This window comes from Rhinatrema bivittatum, chromosome 6 (assembly GCF_901001135.1).
Source record: "Rhinatrema bivittatum chromosome 6, aRhiBiv1.1, whole genome shotgun sequence".
NCBI lineage: Eukaryota > Metazoa > Chordata > Amphibia > Gymnophiona > Rhinatrematidae > Rhinatrema > Rhinatrema bivittatum.
In genome coordinates, this window is record NC_042620.1 from 124,627,780 (window position 1) to 124,650,904 (window position 23,125).

The following is a 23,125-nucleotide window of genomic DNA, read 5'->3' on the forward strand; positions in this document are numbered from 1 at the left end:
CTCTGTTAACCAGACATTTAAACTGTTTGGTTTCAGTCAAATTTTTCAGTATAGAGTGTCAGATAGCTAATCATCTTTTCTTCATTTCTTGGGCTCTTCATTTTTGTTATCATAATATATTAGTGATTGGGATCTTTATATCTTGTTAGAAGGAGATACAGTGCCTTTCCAAAGTCTTCACACCCTTGTACATTTTTCATATTGTGCTGTCAACATGCATTAAAGTAAGTTTATTTCACTGATCTACACAACAAACTTTACCCTTTCATCTTTCAAAAGTGATTAAAAATATGCAAGCAAAATATTTTTGCTTTTTTAAGTTTTCACACCCTTTGTCATAATAAACTCAAAATCGCTCTGTTTCAAAAAATTGTCTTAACAAGGCCCATAATAAGTTAAATAGAGCTCACCTGTATCTTGTCACGGTAGTTGAGCTGATTCAAATACTCTTCGCCTTGCTTAATGGTCAGTCACTTTGGTGACTGGCTTTAGCTAATTATGGGGGTCATTTTTCAAATGCGATAAGGCGTTTTCGCATGCGTTTTTTAGACAGCAGGATATGAAAAATGTGAAAGGGTGTGAAGACTTTTGCAGGGCACTTTGCAAATAGCTTTCTAATTGCTACATTGTTACATCCTATCTCTAGCCTAGTGTTTATTTTCCCCATGGACGAAATAATGAGAAAAACCTCTCAGTACATCTGGCTCATTTTACACCCAGTCATGAACATACAGTACACAACCATTCCAACGTTTCTCTGTAAATACAATTAATCATGATTTTATCAGGGTCACTCTAACACCTCCATTAATAGTTGATAAAAATGCAAGACATTTCATTTTATCAGTTTGTATGAGTGACAGTGGAGTTTGCTGTAACCAGAAATCATGCAATAAAGAATTCTACAATCACTTTGAAATGCAAGTGGCACAGTATCTAAGGTTCCAATTTTTAAAAAGATTTTTTCATTGGTGAACATGCTTGATCTAGCAAAACTTAAACAATAACTAGTGGACTTTAATAGCACTTCACGAGCCAAAGCCGAGAGATATGCGTGTGTCTTAGCTCGGTGCGCACCGCATGGATTTGAAAAACCATGCAAGTATATGCGTATCTCCTCATACGCACACAAATCAAAATGTTCAAAAAAGGGCAGGGCTGGGTGGGGTATGGGCAGGCCAAGTCTGTAACATGAAGTCTGCGCATAAGAATTTCTGCCTACAAGTACTCGGGGTTCCCTTACTGCGTAACTTTACTTCTGCTATGGATGGCATGTAAGTAATAAAATAACAAAAACTAGAATAGTCAATGAGGTTTTAAGGGTCAGGGCTAATAAGGTAAAAAGGAGGCAAGTTAGCTAAGGGGTTTAGGAAGTCCTCTCCTTGACTGGGGCGAATTGAGGTGCCATTTGCGTTCACATGCGCGTGTCAATTTAAAGTTGTGTGTACATGGTACATGTGTATAGCCGATTTTATAACATGCACACGTATACATACATACACGTGCATATGTTATAAAATTGCCGCGTCCATGTGCAGGAACCAGCAAACACACGCACATATGCACATGCGCGTGTTCTTAAAATTCACCTCCAGGGGCGGATTCCGGGTAAAGATCGGCCCGGGGATTTTCCCCAAAACCGGCCCAGAAGATACCCCGTGGTCTGCCGAGCGAGCCTCTGTCGCAGCCGCACTCGGCAGACCACGTGACCAGAGCGACCAGCCCACCGGAGGATGCCCAAACCCCCGATAGGCCAATCCGCCCCTGTTCACCTTGATAGGGAGTAGATTCATCTATTTTGCAGCTAGATAGCAGGCAAAGGCAAATAGTTATTTCAACAGGCCAATGAATGAAAATATTTGATATTTAAAGCTCAAGGGGCGAATAGGGAGAGAATGGACAGTTAATGAGGCATTTTCAAGCTTGCCATGTTCCAACTTGATGACTCTATTAGCTGCCATATTTCCCAATGCAGGAGCCTTATTATTGCTTTTCTCACATGCAAAGTCTCTTGAGTGATATTGTTTCTTTGTAGAAAAAAGGCAGGAATTACACACTGTGAGGCCTATTTATTAAGATGTGATAATGCAGCAATACATGTTAACTGCAGAATTTGGCATTTAATGCGCCTTAAAACTCCGTTAATGCATAAACTGGCTACACTTGCATGAGCATTCTGAATATCACAGAAAAAAAAGGTGCAATGCGAGGAAAATATTAATGAGCTTCACTGGATACAAATGCATGCAGCTCATTAATATTAAAGTGGGGTAAGGCGGATTGTAAATAAACCTCATGATCCATGTTAATCCTTGCAAAGCAGCTAGAGTAGTTAACTTTCCCTGAGACCATTAATAGGCTAACACACCTACTGATGCTCTTGAAGGAACCTCCACTGTGATTCTTAAAGTGTCAGAAGTTGCGAGAAACAAGCAATCCCAACATACTCAAAAGCCCCCTACCAAAGCATATTCTCCTCCAGTTCCCCTTAGTAGAGCCCCCAACAAATGTACAATGTTTACAATGAGCATCCCAGTAGGCTGCCCTTACCCAATACCACTGGACATTCTCTTATCCTATCTGGAAGCCTTAGGGTCTCTCCAGATAAGAGTAATCCCCAGCTGCTCCTGCCCTGCTGGTGGGAGTTATTTAAAATGGCAGAGGCTGACCCAAGGCTCCCCTCCAAGTGCAGGGCTAAACATTGCCCTTTTGTTGAGGGTTTTACAAAGGAAGGAGATGCCAGAGGGAAATCTACTTTGGGAGGGACTTTTGAATGTGAGGGGTGTTTGTTACTCGGGTCTTCCTGCCCCTATGAGAATCATGGTGGAGATTTTCCAGCTGCAGCCAAGTGCATTTCTAGCATATAGAAGCTTTGTATATCCCACATGAAAGAACTAGTGTGTTAACAAGCTGTTTTATTATTTTGGCTTAGTAAACAGGTCCCTGAACATGCTTAAGCCATGGCATGAATGTGATCTAAAGAAAGAAGCCTAACTGCATTTCTATTTGCAAACCACTTCATTTGCATGCTCTTTGAAACACTTATTTACCCTGACTCGGTAGGAGTTAATAGGAAAAACCCTAGCAGTCACACCTATGCAAGCCCTCCCTCGCCCCCCCCAAAATGCTTATTATAGTTACAAAACAAACCAACAATGCCTTAAGCATGCTGCAGGGCAAGAGAAACTGCCGGTATGTAAGGAGATGATGAGATCCATATTCAGTCATTGCCAGTATAGCAAAGTTAGCCGGATAAAATTATCTGGCTAATTCTGGAGGGATATTCGGTAGTGTAGCTGTACTATTGAATATAGATAGCTATCTTAAAGATAGCCAGATAAGTTTATCAATCTAACTTTAGGACAGCTCTTTGGTGCGATCAGACTTAGCCGATATTTCGGAATTAGCTGGATAACTTATCTGGCTAATTAACTCCTCCCCAAAATGCCCCTAAGTTATCCGGCTAACTTTTAGCCAGATAATAACAGCTAAAAGTTAGCTGATAAGTTCAAAAATATTAATTTAGCCAGAGACCTTCTGAATTTTGCATTGGCTCCTTGTGAAACAGCACTTAGGATTCAAATTATTAGTTCTGATGCTTAAGATACTGAAGCAAAATAGTCCCTTTTATTTATCGCAAAAAAGGTTAGCTGAGGACCAAACCAAAAGAAATGTAAACAAAATGCAGGAAGAATGGTCATAAACTGAATTGTCCAAAATTTCAAATAAATTCAGCTAAAAGTTTTATTAAATCTCAATAATGTGTCACAAACACAACGTCTTTGAAGTCCAAATAAATGGTCCCCCCTAATTTATCTAAATTGCTAAATTATTATACTCCTTATAATTTACGAACACAAGGTAAATTTTTATTAACTGTTCCATCATTAAACACTCGCTTACATGAAATTCATTCTCGCACATTTTTTGCAATAAGACCTTTATTATGGAACGGTTTACTAGATCATTTACGAGCTTTGGATGATGAAAAGTTCTTTCATAGGCAGTAGAAATTCCTTTTGTTTCAGTATGCATTTAGACTTTGATTGCTTGTAAAGTGCATTTTGGTTATTGGGATCAGGTTATATTATTTAAAATCTATATTGTATTCTGTTTTAAATTTATTTCTATTTGTCTTAATGTAATGTTTATTTATCTTGTAATCTGCCTAGTATGGTACCCTGTTACAAGTGGAATATAAGTATTTTAAATAAACAAAATAAATAATAATCATTGAAATGACACTTGACACAAATCTAAAATATTTATAATGTCAGACGAGTCTTGCATATAAGAGGACAACTGAAAAACAAAAGACCTAAGAAATTTATATATAAAAAAAATTGACAAGGCTTCAAGTAAAGAACATTTAGATGAAACAATGGGCCGACCTGGTGGATTTTGTAAAGCTTTTGGATCTTCAGGAGAATGTAAAAAACTGGAGTAACCGGAGTACGCAGATACAAAAAAATCATGTTCCTTCTTGTAATGCCATTTGTAATTTAGAGTCAATTTGCAACTTCAACAAAGATATTGGATCAATCATAAGTGGGCAATAAGACTCCAAGGCCAGGATCATTCTTCACAGAATGATGAATCCTGCGAAAACAGGGGCGGGCCTAAGCCGACGGTGCGCCGGCTGCCGGCTTTCGCACCGAATAGCGCCACCATGAAAGGTGGTGCTATTCGGTGGGCTACTGCCAATGATAATGTTAGTAACACACCACCAACTCCGCCCCCTCCCCGACTCCTCCCCTCCCACTAATTTTCACAGTATCGCATGCGAAAAGGCCCTTTTCGCATGCGATAGAGGCTTATCGCACTTGATATGGCCGTATTGCATATGATAAGCCTTTAATAAATGACCCCCTAAATCAGATAACTACCAATCCACTTCCTTTACCTACAATGTACTGTCTATTACTGCCATGGCTCCACATTTATCTGCTCATTTTATAACTAGGTTCCTATTGTGACTCAATTCTATCAATGCCCTCTGCTCACTAAGTTTAATTTAGTGCATGTCTATAAGGTCTCTGAGCAATATTGTGCCAATCAGCTTGAATCATTTTATAAAAAGTATAAATCACTGGTGGTAATCATTTTGAAGGTCTTGAAACCAGTGACACTTTTGCTCCTTCATTACAATTTTGATCCCCAAAAAACAGATGTAAACGCAATGTTCAAAGGAATTGCTGGAGACATATCTCTATCTGAAATGGTATTAGTTTGCTAGTAGGAACAAATGGAAGGCCCTTATTCAAAACTATCAGCTGGGTAGAAGAAAATTTACTAGACAGATTTATCACTGTAGATTCCTAAACCTGTTGAGACTGTGTAACCAATTGTTCATGTGATATCATATCAGGCTGCATTCTCTCCAGCTGTTTTCTGCTGTGATTCACGGTGCCTCGTTGAAAATATACTCTTCGTCCCTGCGGAATCTCTAAACCTTGTTCTTGAGGTGCAGATCTCTCCAGTTCTTCCCCTGACAAATCATTGTTGAAGAGTCAAAAGTAATCTAACCTCTACCACAGTTAGGATTCACCCACATATATATCTGTCCTCTCTTATAATCATGTTCATCACGCAAAAATTTCCCATATTTGTACTTTTTAAATTCTTTGCTGAAATTCTGCATTGATGTCTGAAACGTTTTACTGTGTGTTGTATAATTCAACAGACATTTGTGTTTTTAAGTCCCCAACGATTCATCAAGATCCATCTTCATCAAGTTGTCATTAGTTTTACTTGTTTATAATGAGCAACATCAAATCAAGGGAATATTTGTTCAAAATCTGGTTCCACTTTCGAATGAAGGAATGATTTTCCACATATAGCCGAGGCTCCTTCAATATATGTAGACCATGAAGTATCCTTTGTACTTGACAGTATTCAGTCAACATACCAGCATCCATTTCTGTTTTAATCAATCTTTTTTTAAGTTGTGTAAGGCTAGACAACTAAATGTCTTTTATCAATGATAAAGATGATACAAATAACGGAGGAGTTTCCATCATCTCTTTTAAATGTGTGTCTGAAAAACTAAAGACTTGGTTCCATACTGTTGAAAACACCATGTCAATTAAGGTGCAAAAATTATAGTCTGAACTACAAATTATCCAAAGCACAGCACTTGTTAATACCAAAAATTCAAAATCTAAATGCTCTAACAATTCTTATCTGGAGTAAATATATTTATACCAGTTGTTCAAAAGTATTTACTCCAGATAAGGGAGCATCTAGATTTTGTATTTTTGATAAAATTATTTTATAGATGTCATTTTTTATTTTATTTTATTTTTACTGTAAATAAATTTACTAACAGCAACTCTGGTGCCACGGTGATTGATGGAGTATCCTCAGGGACATTAAGGCCCAGAAGATCAGCTGTAGCAGGAAAAGGTTATACATCCTGTCAGTATATCTCTATACATATTTGTTGTTGTCCAGCATGCCTGTCTGCAACTATCTGTTAATGTGGTATCTTTCTGGCATGTTGATGTGGTACTTGATGTATTCTCTGGTGTTGTTGTTTGTATATTATATTTGGTCCAACTTTTGCACTCAGTTGTCATGCCTGTACATTTGTGTACTGTGGCATTGTTTTCTTTCTGTGCTTTTTTCATTGTTCTTATTGCATACAATGGAAAGGCATGTGGTCTTTCTGCATTCTCTGATTTTTATCTGACATGTTGCTTGTCTTTGTCTTTCTTGCTTATATTGTATATCTTCTCGTTTGTATGCATCCCTCCTTGGTATTTTTTGTTCATGCTCATTAGTGTAACTGTTATCTGCCTTTGTATTGGAATTTCTTTCCATTTCTTCTCTTTTCTCCAAATTTTGTATTTTATTATTTAACCTTATTTTAAATTTTCTGCTTATTATATTGTAAACTCCCCCAAACCTCAGAGGGCGCAGTATATAAGCACATTTAAATAAATAAATACATTGATTACCCAGAGCTTACAGCAGCCTCTCCAAAGGTTTGATGCCCTAAAGACTAGATATGCTAACAGTGGATGTGACTTTATATATTTAGTGGAATGTGCTCTGGAAGTGAACAGATACCCCATTATTGGAGGTTAGGGATGTGCAGCAGGGACGGATATGTTCGATTCGGTATTCGTATGGACCCAAATCCGTTACATCCATTTTCGGGGTACCCCGATTCTTCCTTTAGTTACATATGGTATTCGATTCCCATTAAAGTTATAAAAAACACCATCCCAACCCTTTAAATTTAATTAACTACAACCCCCCACCCTCCTGACCCCCTCCCAAGACTTGCCAAAAGTCCCTGGTGGTCCAGCGGGGGTCCTGGAGCATTCTCCTGCACTTGGGCCGTTGGCTGCCAGTATTCAAAATGGAGCCGATAGCCTTTGCCCTTACTATGTCACAGGGGCTACCGATGCCATTGGTCGACCCATGTCACATGGTAGGAGCACAAGATGGCGCGGCCGTCCAGGGACTTGGGGGGGTCAGGAGGGTGGGGGTTTTATTCGTTAGTGATATGTTGCATTTGTGGGGGTTCGCCATACGTTTCGGAACTCCACGAATGCAACGAATAGGGACCTATACGTTGCGGATTGTGCATTCATTCAAAACAAATGCACATCCCTATTGGAGGTATGTGATGACTTTTTTTCACTTTGCAACTGTTGCTTTCTGCTTTGTCTGTAGGGCAGCTTAAGTGACTTATTGATCTCTCTTTTAGCACTGCCTGAATATGCTCATGTTCTGCTGCTGGAAGTAGCAGAAGGGCGGAGGTGGCCTTAAGAAGTTGAGGAAAGCTCCTCATGGTTTCCAGAGGCTTCTATAACTTGGTGGCCTTTTTCTGCTTCTCCTAAGAAAATGGTACTGAACAGGTCCAGGGCTAGGGGGTGTCCTGGTCCTTCTAACTGAACATTAATGATGCCTTTAAGGTAATGGGGTGTGTAGGAAGGGGTCCGAAATGGTGAGCCACCAGGCCACAAATGTAATATTTAAAGAGTTGGGGGGCTGAGGAGGGTACCACTACAGGCCTATTATTTATATGGAAAGGGGGCAGGGGTGGGGGCTCATTCTTTAGGGGGACAACTAAGGGAGGTCTTTGCATGATTGAGCAATGGTTTTGGGCAGGGAGAATAGTTATCAGCACGGGGTGCCTTGTTTCTAATTTTTAGTGGTTTTTTTTGCAGGGCTGCCTCAAATGGCCTGCATTAGGGTCTCAATGCTCCTGCAGTAGAATACCATTTTTTGAAAAGGTATAGATAAAATAAAGTGCCTGAAAAATTTCTAAGTCAGTCGCGTTATTATATTTGCATAGGATTAGGTATGCATTAGCTGTGTTGCATGGATTTGCCTGAATATCATGCAATATCGCCATGATAAGGTTATGTGTTATGATTTATGCTGTTTAACATGTCTTATAGCCCTACTGCAGCTTGATACATCTCCCTATTAAATAATATAACGTGAAAAAACTTGGCATTCTTTTTCATAAGATGATTTAACCAAAAGTCAGGAAGGCCATACGTCTGGAATCCTTAATGTGTTCAATAATGTTAGAGTAAGTGAAATTATAAAATGTTTCTTTTTTATTCAGTGAGTGTTGGATGATAAGAAGGATAAGAATGATTGAATCAATTGTTGTCACTATAGGGGCAATTTTCACTAAGCCGCTTAAGGGTGACACAAGCGGATACTATTTCCTTGGAGATCTTTATGAAATTTCTCTATGAAAATCAACCTAAAGTTATCCAGGTACAAAGTACCCCAGGATCTTTCCCCTCCTATGTCTGTGGGTTGAATTAGGGGGGAAAAATTATGCCCGCACATTGGATAATCAAGTATACGCATGTAGCTTTCTCTCTTGACCAACACATGCTCTGCCCACTCCAGAGCGCCTACTTTTTATGCAGATAAATGTGCGCATGCTATGAAATGTGAGTTTACATTTTGGGCCTGATTTTCAAAGCAACTTGCACTCATGTGCATGAATCAATGTTTTATAAGTGGCACTTTGAAAATCAATTACATTTACAATTATTAAAATGTATGAATCGCTTAATACTAAAATATAGGTCTAAGGGATTGTACATGTAAAAGTATGCTTGAAACTCCATTTCACACATACTTTTACCCACATTAGCATGATGTTTTCTTTGGGGAAGGGGGGAGGGGACCAGAATTGGAGCAACCCACAAATTCAGGTTAAAGTAGCCACAGACTTTAGTCCTGCATGGGCGGTTAAGCAGGGGTAAATTTTACTAAATGAGGATAAATTTTGATTTAGTCAGCTCTACCTAAAGTTACAAAGGTAAACCCCAACTAACGGGCAAATTTTAAATTGCCCGTGCGCATAAAATATGGGGGTTACGAGCACGGCCGGGCCGTGCACGGGCATTTTACAAGGGGCCCGGCCGCGCACATAGCCCTTGTTACACGTACAAGAGCCAGGCTGAAGAAAAGGGGCAGTCCAGGGGGCAGGGAGGGTCGGGGCTTGAGGCACCGGTACCGCAGCCATTTGTCGCTGTGCCGGGAGATTGCGTGCCAGCAGCCTTTTACGCCAATTACGCTCCTGAGCTGGCCCAATTTACACCAGCTCAAGAGCTGGTGTATGTTCTGAAACAAAGAAAAAAAATATGGGCAGGGGGTAGGGAACTGAGGAAGGCCGCGATGCGTTGCCTCGTGAATTTTGCAGTATTCCACCCCTACTTGCGCGCGCCGGCCTGGATTTTATAACATGTGTGCGCATATTATAAAATCATGCACACATGGCCACTTGCATGTATGTTTAAAAACCTACCCCAATGCCTTTTGAAAATTACCTTCTACTTGACTACACCTAAGAATAGGCTAATTGTTACTTATTTCCCCGAAATTTTCAAATTGAACTGATATACGTTAAAAGCACTCACTGCTAAAATACTTGGACTGCGTTGAAGTTTATTATAAGGACTGTATTTGGGTTTCATAGGCTTCCCTGCCACCCTGTCCTTGTGCCTTCTGCTGGAAATGTGCTGAAATGAAAACAAAAAATGTTTGTTAACCATATAAAAGGCAATTTTGTAACAGCAATTTTGTAAGAAAATTCGGCAAAGGTGCACATCGGTTGCACACATTTTCAAAACAAATTTATGCACATATCTTCCTTTGAAAATTATCCCACCTGTAAAAAAAAATTCCACCTGCTAATTTGTCTACAGAAAATGTTCAGGTAAATTTGAATGCATATTTTAAAAAATCTAGAAGGATGCTCATAAGTCCAAACACCTCTCCAGCACATCTCCCCCAGGAATGCCTCTGCTCAGTCTGGGTACACTTATACAAACAGAGGCCATACAGCGCTTAAGGTTACCCTCATATTAAGCGGGCAATAAAAACAAGCTGTTTCTGCAGGTACAGCACCATGGAAATGCCTTTGAAAATCACCCTCCTAAATATCTGGCAGCATTTCACTTTTTAAAGTTTCAGTGCAAGAAAAAACTTGCATGTTTCATTTCAATTTAAAAACAATAATAATGTAACTCCTACTAGGGGTACATATAATAAAATCCAGATGCTGAGGGGTTCACATCCTTGCATTGGTTGACGGGTTCAAAAACAGTGGTCAAATAGCTGGTGTAGTGGACCAGGTTCAGAGGCATCTTTCAGTGGTCCTTATCAGACAGGAAAAACCCTTTCCCCTCTGTGGTATAACAGACTTCCCTTTCCTGGTTATGGCTCCACTTCAGACTCAACACAACTCACAGGCCACCTCAGGCACACCCAAACCCTGGGAAAAGGATTCAGTCCACTCTTTGGATTGGAGGTACTAATTAAGCCACATTTATTAAAACACAAAACAGGGGAATCCAAATAGTTGCATTGGCTTGCACGGTAAAGAATTCAGATAGCCAGTAGCAAAATAAAACATTTCCACAGCACAGCAACCTCCTCAGCACAGGGAATTCATTACTGACAACAACAGGACACATTTCATCTGAAAAAAATCAGTCACTTTCTCAATTCTTGAGGCTGAGATAAATGATGAGACTTTCAAGGCATGCTGGTTTTCTGCCCCAGGGAGCACATAACACAGCAAACAGACCGGCTAAATGTGCGGAGCCAAAAAACCCCAAACTCACTGCAAGTCTCACCCTATACAAGTGCTACTCTATGACATTGCGTGTGATTAAAGATAGAAATAACATTTTGCACTATCTACCACTATGGACCGGAACTGGAACCTGGACCACACCAATAACTGTACCATAACAGAGAATTATATAATATTGTTGTGATTAATTAGTAATAAAGTGAAAAACATAAATTACTTCAGCATAAAAAGACTGTATAAAAAAGCAAAAATAAATATCGGACTGTGCACAGTTCAAAGACTCCTAAGCTTGATATATTGAGCTTCTGTGGTGGTACAATGCACTGCACCACGATTTGTACTATCACCAAATGTGTGGAAAAGTTTGCTCCATGTTTGTGTTGGCATTTATGAATGGGTAATTCATCACAGCACTAGCCAATGAGAATAATAGTCCTCACAAAATAAATGTCAAATTACTGAAAAAGGAATTCAATAAACTTTAAAACCCCTTCTATTAAATATAAATGTGAATAGTGGTATTAGAGAATTAATAGTACTGAAATTCAAATCTACAGCCGTATACCATGTAATGGAAAACTTTAGGTGAAAAATGGTGTCCTTTTAAGAATTCAGCCCTCGAAACAGACAGATCTTTGTTGAAACATCGCAGTGTTGGGGTTGATGTTTCTTTCTTGACGAATACAGTTTAGAGCTGACACTTTTTCCAAATGCTGTTTGCTGTGCTATAAGATATTTATTTTTATTTAAGTCTATAAGTTTGCTGTTTTTTTAAATAATATTAGTATCCTTTTTTCAAATGCTGTTTGGTGCATTATTTCTACATATTTTTGATGCTTTAATAAAAAAAATGTTCAGATGTAATAATAGAAGACAATATATATGATGGTAAATGATTATATTTAAATGCCAGTTATGATTCAGCTTAAAGCCCATTATGTGGCACAAGGCTATGGATCTGAATTTGAGCACTAATATTTCTCTGATACCACTCATGTTTATATTTAATAGCAGGGGTTTAAGAAAGTTTTTTTAAATTTATGAATCAGTGCCATCAGAAACAGTGATATGGTGACTAATAGCCTAACTTGCTGCTCCTATGCCAGGATACCTGAAGACATTAGTTACTGCAATGTACACATGCTATATGAAAAAAGAAAAAGGACTTCTAATTAAATCTAGTTTATTGATAGCTTGCCTTATCAGTAGCAGCTCAAGTCAGGGAACAATATATTTAGAAAATACAGTAAAACAAAAGCAAAATAAACAATTCCATAAAAGATACAATAAAATGACAAGAATAAACTACAGTAAGATTTAGTAAAAGTAAATATCAAATAATATAAAATGCATAACACCCAAATAGTATCCATAAATTAAAAACCATCAGTCATTATACTAAAATCTCTTCCAAAAGCAGAATCAAGTAAACTAGACTCAGCCTCCTCAAAAAAAGTATCAAAGAAATAGAATATTTTAGTTAAAGGCCAGTTTGAATTAACCAGGCCTTTGTTAGATTTCTAAAACACAAATAATCATTTAAAAGTCAGATGTCTCTGGAAAGAGAGTTCTACAGTAGAGATGCTAGGCAAGACAAAGCTCTAGCTCAGGTGCTAGAAAATCTTGTTTGGGATGGAGATGAAACCACAAGCAAAGCCTATTATAGAAGGTCTAATACAGGGCTTCTCAAACCTGTCCTGGTGACCCCATAGTCAACTGAGTTTTTAGAATATCCACAATGAATATTTATAAGATACATTTCCACATATTTGGTCTCCAATGTCTGCAAATTTATCTCATGTATATTCCCTGTGAATAGTCTGAAAAACTGACTGGCCATGAATAACTAGGACAGGTTTGGGAGGCTCTAGTCTAATTGGATCTTTTTGTCAGTAAAAAAAGAAATATGGCTATCCAGGAAAAAAAAAAACATGCCATATCAATTTGTTAAATCATTATTCTTCAAAGCCTTGCTGTTTAGGATGAGATAACACTGCAAATACACAACTTACAGGCCCATACAGTAAAGTGTGCAGAAGAGCTGGAGCTCTGAGATAAATTTGCATATACTGAGTCTCTATGATACTCATGAATATTCATTGTGGATATCCTGAAAACATGACTGGCTGTGGGGTCCCCAGGATAGGTTTAGGAAGCCCTGCTCTAAAGGTAGAATATTTTTGGAAATTGATTTGCATTTTACTGTTTACCAATATTTGCACCTGTCTATGTTTAACTCTTTGCATGCAGGTCTCTTATTGCTGACCTGGATCCTATAATAATAAAAACAATATTGTTTAATTACAATGTGTTTGTTGGTTCACAATGGAAAAGGATTGGGTGCCCTTTTGAGATACCCATTTTAGAGATAGTTCCTTTCAGAAGTCTATTCATATAGGGGAATCCTTCATTATATAGGCAACACCCCTAGGTGGGGCTATATTTTATTAAGCTGGTTTTTGTGTCATTGAGGTTTTCAAATTTTTATTGCTATCCTTGTTTTTCTTTAAAATTTGGTCAATATCATTTGATCTTCTATTGTTTATTAGATTTGTCAGTTGTTTTTGTTATTTATGTTACTGCTATTTGGTACCTTTTGTGAATTGTACAGAATAGCTGGATATTCATTTTAGTAAATTAAACAAAAATAATTATTTGTTCTATTGGCACATATGGCTCAGTGGTATTGTCATTATTTTGTAAATTAACTCTTTGTGGTACAATATGGGCCTGTCAGTTTATGAGGTTTTCATCACTGATAGGATGTGAAAGCTAAGACCGGTGTGTTTAAAATCTTCATGGCAGAAAGAGAAAACTATTGACTTCTTGTCTGCAATGAAATGATCTTTGTTTAACTTATGGAATATTCATTGACACCCTCAAGCAGGTGACAGCCAAAACATGGACTCGGTCAGTGAAGGAATTACTTAACCAGAGACTTTGATTTGATATTTATCAGTCCAGCATCTTGAATAATGGTCTGACCAAGACACTAGAAGTACCCAATTTGGTCATTGTGGTTTATCTGTTTATAGGTGACACCTGTCAAACCTAGGCAGTGCAATAGCAGGCCTAAATCTGGCCGGCCATCCTTCCTCCTGTAATTAAAAACATACTCTCCGCCACCTTATGGCCTGTGTCCCCTTCCTGACTTGGCTAGAAGATCTTCTGGAGGGTTTAGAAGGGGAGTTCAGGGCACTTGGAATGGGGGTCAGTAGTAGGAGGGACATGGGTGGAGGTCACTTGAAATGTTTTTAATGGAGGGTAGGGAACTGGGATAGCAAATCAGCTGCTGGATAGTCTTTTTTATTTAACTGTTTAGCGCTGATTTGCAGAGTTAACCTGCCTATGGGTCTATTTACTAAGAGGTCCATATTCAGTATCCCTTAGCCAGATAAGTTTTGACTTATGCAGCCAAGTGGCGGCAGCTGAATATTTGCTTGGGATTGGAGGCCACCACTTAGCTGGATAGCTATTTATCCAGCTAAATAGTTAGCTAGCTAAGTGGTGGGCAGACTGAGGCCTAACCTGGAGGAGTTGAGTTAACCAGATATCTCTGGTTGTGCCAGAGACCTGTCCTAAAGCTAGCTGGATAAACTTATCTGACTAACTTTTAGATAGCTGGGTATACTCATCAGCGTGGCCGCACTGGTGAATATCCCAGCTAAGTCAGCTGGATATATTTATCCAGTTAACCAGCTGACTATATGGCAGCTGAATATAGACTTCTGAATATTTTCTCCTATTCTATGTCTACAGGAAACATTCTTGGTAAATGACCCTAAGGTTGTAAATCTAGCTGGGGTATAGCACATTTTCAGCTGAAAACCTTGCCGGCTAGCTTCAGCTCAAAATTTTCCTAAAGATAACCAGTTAAAAGAAACAGTTTTCCTAGCTGCTTAATAACTGTTTGAAATTGGCAGTTACTAATCTTAACCAACATGCCTGATACTTTGGATGCAACTCCAACATTGCTCTCTGCTTTAATGGCAAGAAGTAATGGGGAATTGGACTCAGACAGCAACCAAGGGCCCTGACTTTGACGGTTTAGGAAATTAAGTAAGGGGTGACTTGTATGGCACAGCAGATGCTACCATAAGCTTGCTGGGCAGACTGGATGGACCGTTTGGTCCTTTTCTGCCATCACTTTCTATGTTTCTATGTTTCTGTGTAAACTACATGCAAATAACCACAGAATCTTGGAAGTTGTACAGCAGAACTTCTTCATCCTTGCTGAAGATTGACTTCTGAGATACAATATTAGAGTGCTTTGTTCATGATGATCATGGACTTGAGCCCTGTGTGGTTTCCAACTGTGATCTAGAACTCTGTTTTACTTTACTTACTCTTCTGGAGATCTGCTGAGGAGTTTGCTGGAAAAATACTGTTCTTTAAATCGCAGAAATATTAAATAAATACTTCGGTTCAGTATTCACTAAAGAAGGCCCTGGAAAAGGACCACTGCTGGTTAACAAGACTATAGGTGGGGATGGAGTAGACTTAACTCCGATTACAGAGGAGAATGTATGGGAAGAGCTAGGCAAACTGAAAGAGGACAAGGCCATGAGGCCGGATAAAATACACCACAGGATACTGAGGGAGCTCTAAGATGTTCTGGTGGGTCCGCTGAAGGATCTGTTCAATAGGTCATTATTTGCCAATTTAAACCTATGAATGCCATTATTGTAAACTTGTGATCTTTACATGGAATGACAGTATACAAAATGTCTAAATAAATAAATCCCTGGAATCGGGAGTGGTGCCATGGGATTGGAGAAGAGTGGTGGTGGGCCTGGCGATACAAGAAGGAGGCTGCAAACTACAGGCTGGTTAGCCTCAACTCGATGGTGGGAAAATAAATAGAGATGCTGCTGAAGGAAAAAATAGTGAACATTCTACAATCCGGTGGGTTACTGGACCCGAGGCAGCATGGATTCACCAGGGGAAGGTCTGTCAGACAAATCTGATTATTTTTATTCATTGGGTGACTAGAGAATTGGAATTGGATTGAGGAAGAGCACGTGATGTAATTTACTTGGATTTCAGCAAAGCTTTTGATATGGTCCCGATAGGAGGTGTTACGAATCCCAGCCATTGGGCTCCACAGCTGGGCTCTCACCTCCTCCTCTGCCAGCTCTGGGCTGATCGCGGCGGTCCTCGCTCCTTGCTGGGCTGTGGCTGGGCCTCTCCGCGGCAGCGGCTCCATGAGGGAGATGCCGCCGAGCTCCTCCGGCAGACTCCGCCCCTTAGGGGCGCACGTGTGAGGCTGAGATTTAAAGGGGCCATGGTGGGAAACCTCAGCCCGGCCCCTTGCATGACGTCAGATGCCAGCAGATATTTAAACCCAGCAACTGTCCTCACTTCTTTGCCTTGCAACAGGGTTCACTCTTCGGAGCTACTAGTTGCTGTTCCTGAATTCCTGATCCAGTTCCTGCCTGTTCCTGCCTTTGTGTTGCTGATCCAGTTCCTGCTTGCTCCTGCCTTTGTTTTCCTGCTCGCCCCTGCCTCAGTGTTCCTGATCCAGTTCCTGCTTCCTTCTCAGCTTGTCTTCTTGGTTCCTGACCGGCTTGGCTCCTGGTATTCTGTGTCTGCTTCCCGTCCTGATCCTTGGTTTGTCTTCGGTCCTGCTGATCTGCTGCCTACCCCAATTACTGGTCTGCTTCCTAGTTGTCCTTCGCTGCTGTCTGCCATGACCTTTAGACTTTCTCTGGCTCCGCTTCTCCTCCGCCTGCCTCGACCCGGACTCTTCATCGGACGCTTCTCCTGCTGGTCTCCTGGCTTTGATCCTCTTCCTGGCTATGGATCCCGCTGCAGGCCATCCCTCAGCGGCCTCTCTCCATCTCCTAGCCGGCTCAAGGGTTCACTACCATAACAGTTTGCAAGGCCATAGACCCGGTGGACCTCTCCAGCCTCCAGGCCATCCCGGTATTGCTCAACGAATACAACAGCAGCAACACTGCTTGGATGTCTTGGCAGCTACTGTAGAAAGACTGGCAAAACTGTTGGTCTCTATACCTTTGGTGGCACCTCCACCTCCAGTTCCTGTTCCAAGTCCCGGTTTGGCTGCGTCTATGCATCTACCAGCTCCAACCCGGTACTCGGGCGATGCCAAGCAATGCCGAGGTTTCCTCAATCATTGCTACATGCAATTTTCTCTCAAACTAACACAGTTCCCATCCAACCAGGAGAAAACCACTTACATTTTGTCTTTGCTGGATTGGAGGGTCCTGGCTTGGGCCTCTCCATTATGGGAACGCAATGATCCACTGCTGGGAAATCTTCAACAATTTGTACACAGCTTTAAACAAGTATTTGATGAACCAGCTCACCAGTCCACTACTGCAGCTGAGCTTCTGCACCTGTGCCAAGGTTCCCGGCCGCTGGCTGATTACGCGGTCGAATTCCGCACTTTGGCGACTGAGCTGGGTTGGCGGGAGGACAACCTACACAGTATCTTCTTGGAAGGACTGTCCTCCCGCATTAAAGATGAGCTGGCGGCAAGAGATCTTCCTGATGACCTCGCAGGAAGGGTCGATTGCAGGCTTCAACAATGGGCTCGAGAGCTTAAAACGATCCGTAGACCGGTCACGCTGGCTCCGGCCTTCCCTCGACCTATGACTTCACCTCCGGTTCAACCGAGCAGTCAGGGTGACGAACCCATGCAACTGGGGTGAAGTCCTCTCACCCCTGAAGAGAGGAAATGACGTTGAATGCTAGGTCTCTGTTTGTACTGCGGAGGCAAGGGTCATCTACTGGCTCAATGCAGTGAGCGGCTGGAAAACTCCAGGGCCTAGGTGTCATCGGGGAGCTGTCCCTAGGCTGTGTCAATTCTGCTCCTCAGTGTACGGTCCCTGTAACCCTTGAATATCCTGGAGGAACATTCTCTACTCTTGCCTTCATTGACTCCGTAGCAGGAGGGAACTTTATCCTAGCAGAGCTGGTACAACAATTGCAATTCTCTGTACTTCCCCACAAACCTCCATTACGAATTTCATCTATTCAGGGCACATTACTCCCAGGGTGCGTCTCGGCTACCGCAACACCCTTGACTCTTCGCACTGGAGTGCTCCACACGGAAGAAAGCTCGTTTCTGGTCCTGGAGAAATCCATTCATCCTATCGTTCTAGGCCTACCATGGCTTCAAAAGCACTCTCCTATTATCCATTGGGACACTCTACAAATAGCGGCTTAGGGCCCGCAGTGCTTTTTGTCCTGTTTACTAACTTTACCACGGCCCTGTATAACTCTAATGACCACTCCCCTCACCCTACCTTCACACTACGCTGACTACACAGCTATATTTTCTAAAGAAATGGCGGAACTCCTACCTGAGCATCGACCATTTGATTGCACCATTGATTTACTGCCGGGCACAACGCCACCTTGAGGGCAAGTATACCCCTTGTTACTTCTGTAGACACAAGCCATGTCTAGTTATATTAAGGAGAACTTGGATCGAGGATTCATTCGTCCTTCTAATTCACCGGCTGGGGCTGGTTTCTTCTTCATTGCTAAAAAAGATGGTTCCCTCAGGCCCGCATCGACTACAGAGGACTCAACGCCATCACACGCTGAGACAGGTACCCATTACCACTCATCCCTGAACTTCTAGACTGATTACAGGGAGCCAAGGTCTTCAAACTCGACCTCCACGGTTTCTACAACCTTGTATGGATCTGCCCAGGGACGAGTGGAAGACTGCTTTCAACACTCATGACGGTCAATATGAGTACCTCGTCATGCTTTTTGGACTGTGCAATGCCCCCACGGTTTTTCAAAACCTAATGAATGAGGTACCACGGGACATGCTCCATTCTTCCGTTATAGTTTATCTGGATGACGTCCTAATTTACTCTAAGGATATTGCCACACACCGTCAACATGTGAAGCAAGTGTTACAGTGACTAAGAGACAACCGTCTATTCGCTAAATTAGAGAAATGCTTGTTTGAGCAAGAGTCACTTCCTTTCTTGGGGTACATCATCTCTTCAACGGGATTTCAAATGGACCCAGACAAGGTATCTGCCATAGGGATTGGCCTCAGCCTGTGGAGGTCAAAGCCCTCCAACGATTCCTTGCATTTGCAAATTTCTATAGACAATTTATACCTCATTATTCTCATAGGGTGGTTCCCCTTACAGCCCTTACCAAGAAGGGAGCTAACGCTAAAGAGTGGCCCTTGATGGCATGTCAAGCTTTTGAAGATTTAAAGGAAGCCTTTCTACTCGACATTTGCTTACATCATCCAGATCCCCAACGACCCTTCATTGTGGAGGTGGATGCATCAGACATAGCAGTAGGAGCCGTTTTTAGCCAGATCTCTGACAAGGGGAGATTACTCCCCTGTTCTTACTTCTCTCAGAAATTCTCTGCTGCGGAAAAAAACTATGGTATTGGCGACAAGGAACGCCTGGCCATCAAGCTATCATTCGAGGAGTGGCGCCATTGGCTGGAGGGCGCTCAGCATCCCATTGTGGTATACACAGATCACAAGAACTTAGAATTTCTGTGCCGTGCACAGCGTCTAAACCCAAGACAGGCTCGCTGGTCCTTGTTCTTTAGTCGCTTCCACTTCTCATTGCGCTACAGGCCAGCATCAAAGAATATACGTGATGAAGCTTTATCTCACACCACAGAAACCAACGAATCATCCAATACACCTCAATATATCTTGGATCCTGAGAAGGTTATTGTGGCGGCCACAGAAGTAGCTCCTCTCGGCAAGACAGTAGTTCCAGCTCGCTTAAGAAAGAAAGTTCTCTCGTGAGCCCATGATTCGCTTACTGCTGGATTTCCTGTTAGATATCGAACTTTGGAACTTCTCACCCGGTATTACTGGTGGCCTACATTGCACGGGACATCCGGATTTACGTCAGTTCCTGTCCTACTTGTGCCAAACAAAAGCCTTTGTCAGGTCACCCTTGGGGCCTTCTCCAACCTCTACCCATTCCTACCGAACCGTGGACCCATCTCTTAAAATATTTTATAGTGGACCTGCCACCATCTGAAGGAAAGACTGTCATCTGGGTTACCGTGGACCGGTTTACTAAAATGGCCCACTTTGTCCCTTTGCCCAAGCTTCCGACTGCACCTGAGTTGGCCCAACACTTTACGCAACATATTTTTCGCATTCATGGACTACCCCTTCACATTACCTCCAACTGAGGTCCACAGTTTACAGCACGGTACTGGAGGGCTCTTTGTAAGAAGTTCAGGGTTCGCCTAGATTTCACCTCTGCGTTCCATCCCCAGAGTAATGGACAAGCAGAGCGAACCAATCGCTCTCTGAAGACTTTCCTCCGAGCCTTTGTAGAAGACAAGCAAGATAACTGGGTCTCTATATTACCACGGACTGAATTTTCATATAATCACCATGTCCACTCAGCCACAGGGAAGGCTCTCTTTCAGCTTGTCTATGGTAGACAACCCGAACCACCTTTACCACTTCCATTGTCTGTGCCATCCCATGCAGCCCAAATGTCTGCTCAGCAACTTCATTCCCTCTGGGAGTCTATACAAGTCAAATTACAGCAAACGGCAATCATTGCTAAGAAGAATGCTGACAGACATCACCGTCCAGCTCCTGTGTTTCACCCTGGAGACAAAGTGTGGTTAAGCACAAAGCATATTCATCTTCGCATCCCCTCTATGCGACTGGCATCCAAATTCATTGGTCCATTTCTGGTTTCTGAGAGGATTGGCGCCGTCTCCTACTGTCTATGTCTTCCCAGCACATTGAGGATTTACAATGTATTTCACGTGTCTCTGCTCAAACCCTTGGTTTTCTCAAAATTCCATCGAAAACCTCCTGATTCTTCCGAAGCAGCTGCCAAAGATGACACCATCTATCAGGTATGGGAGGTCTTGGATGTACACTTCCACCATCTAGGTGGGAATATTTGTTGTCCTGGAAAGGATGTGGTCCTGAGGACAATACCTGGGAACCTGCGGTCAACATCTTGGACAAATCCCTCCTTCATCAATTTCATCAGGACCATCTGAAGAAACCCAGACCCCCAAGGAGGGGGCGTAAGAGGGGGGTACTTTTACAAATCCCAGCCGCGGGACTCCTCGGCCGGGCTTTCACCACCTCCTCTGCTGGCTCTGGGCTGATCACGGCGTTCCCTGCTCCTCGCTGGGCCGTGGCTGGGCCTCTCCACGGCGGTGTCTCCATGCGGGAGGCGCCACTGAACTCCTCCGGCAGACTCCGCCTCTTAGGTGCGTGCGTGCGCAAGAGGCCGAGATTTAAAGGGGCCATGGTGGGAAACCTCGGCCTGGCCCCTTGGATGACATCAGACGCTGGCAGATATTTAAACCCAGCATCTGTCCTCACTTTATTGCCTTGCAACAGGGTTCACTCTTCGGAGCTACTAGTTGCTGTTCCTGTGTTCCTGATCCTGTTCCTGCCTTTGTGTTCCTGATCCAGTTCCTGCTCGCTCCTGCCTTCATGTTCCTGCTCGCCCCTGCCTCCGAGTTCCTGATCCAGTTCTTGCTTCTTTCTCGGCTTGTCTTCTTGGTTCCTGACTTCGGCTTGGCTCCTGGTATTCTGTGTCTGCTGCCCGTCCTGATCCTTGGTTTGTCTTCGGTCCTCGCTGATTTTCTGCCTGCCCCAACTACTGGTCTGCTTCCTTATTGTGCTTCGCTGCTGCCTGCCACAGCCTCTGGACTTTCTCTGGCTCCGCTTCTCTTCCACATGCCTCGACCCGGACTCTTCATCGGACTCTTCTCCTGCTGGTCTCCTGGCTTTGATCCGCCTCCCGGCTACGGAACTCACTGCGGGCCATCCCTCAGCGGCCTCTCTCCATCTCCTAGCTGGCTCAAGGGTCCACTACCATAACAGGAGGCTTGTGAATAAAATGAGAAGCTTAGGAGTGAGCACCAAAGTAGTGGCACGGATTACAAATTGAGCGACTGATAGGAGACAGTATGTAATGGTAAATGAAACCTACTCTGAAGAGAATACCATGTTAAGTGGAGAGTCATAAGGATCTGTATTGGGGCCTGTTCTAGTCAATATCTTTGTGAGTGACATTGCAGAAGGAATAGAAGGTAAAGTTTGTCTGTTTGCAGATTATACTAAGATCTGCAACAGAGTGGACATACCTGAAGGAGTAGAGAGAATGAAGAGTGATTTAAGAAAGCTTGAAGACTGGTCAAATATTTGGCAGTTGGGTTTCAATACCAAGAAGGGCAGAGTGATGCATCTGGGATGCAGTAATCCAAAAGAACTGTATATGATGGGGGGTGAAAGACTGATGTGCACAGACCAAGAAAGGGATCTTAGGGTCATAGTGTCTGATCTGAAGATAATAAAACAATGTGACAAGGCGATAGCTAAAGCCATAAGAATGCTGGGCTGCATAGAAAGAAGAATAACCAGTAAGAAAAAAAGAGGTGATAATGTCCTTGTACAGGTCCTTGGTGAGGCCTCACCTGGAGTACTGTGTTCAGTTCTGGAGACCGTATCTCAAGAAGGATAGAGACTGGATGGAGGTGATCTAGAGAAGAGTGACCAAAAATGGTGTGGGGTCTGTATGAGAAGAGGCTGAAGGATCTGAATATATATATACTCTGGAAGAGAAGAGGTGCAGGGGAGATATGATACAGACCTTCAGATATCTGAAAGGTTTTAATGATGCATGAATTTCAAAACTTTTCCATTGGAATGAAAACATTAGAACTAAGGGTCAAAAAATGAAATTCCATGGGGGACGGTTCAGAACCAATGTCAGGAAATATTTCTTCATGGAAAGTGTGCTGGATGCCTGAAATGCCCTTCTGGAGGAGGTGGTAAAGACGAAAACACTCAAAGAATTCAAAGGGTATGGAATAAACATTGTGGATCTCTAAAGGCAAGAGGATGGAAATGAAAAAAGCATCTAATGGGGGTAATTTGCTGATGGGTGGTTACTACTCTTAGTAGTAGGCATGGGATTACTATCTTTAACCAGTAAGCCTTGATGCTTTTAATGCAATTGCAACATTGCTTCCCGCATGGAAATGGATAGCATGCAGGGGGTAACTTGCTGATGCAGCAGTTAC

At 42.1% G+C, this 23,125-nt stretch overlaps 1 protein-coding gene and 1 long non-coding RNA gene across 6 annotated transcripts in view; one reads left to right on the top strand and one right to left on the bottom strand.

Annotated features, from left to right (window-relative positions):
* LOC115093730 overlaps window positions 1-23,125 on the top strand; it is a 112,243-nt gene that overhangs the window by 42,414 nt on the left and 46,704 nt on the right. The window lies entirely within an intron of this gene.
* Window positions 1-23,125, bottom strand: part of ZNF385B (zinc finger protein 385B) — a 690,453-nt gene that overhangs the window by 1,634 nt on the left and 665,694 nt on the right. For both annotated transcript variants that reach the window (XM_029605911.1, XM_029605910.1), the window contains one exon: window positions 9,903-10,004. In XM_029605911.1, coding sequence (XP_029461771.1) covers window positions 9,903-10,004 — 102 coding nt within the window. The remainder of the gene's footprint in view (window positions 1-9,902; window positions 10,005-23,125) is intronic.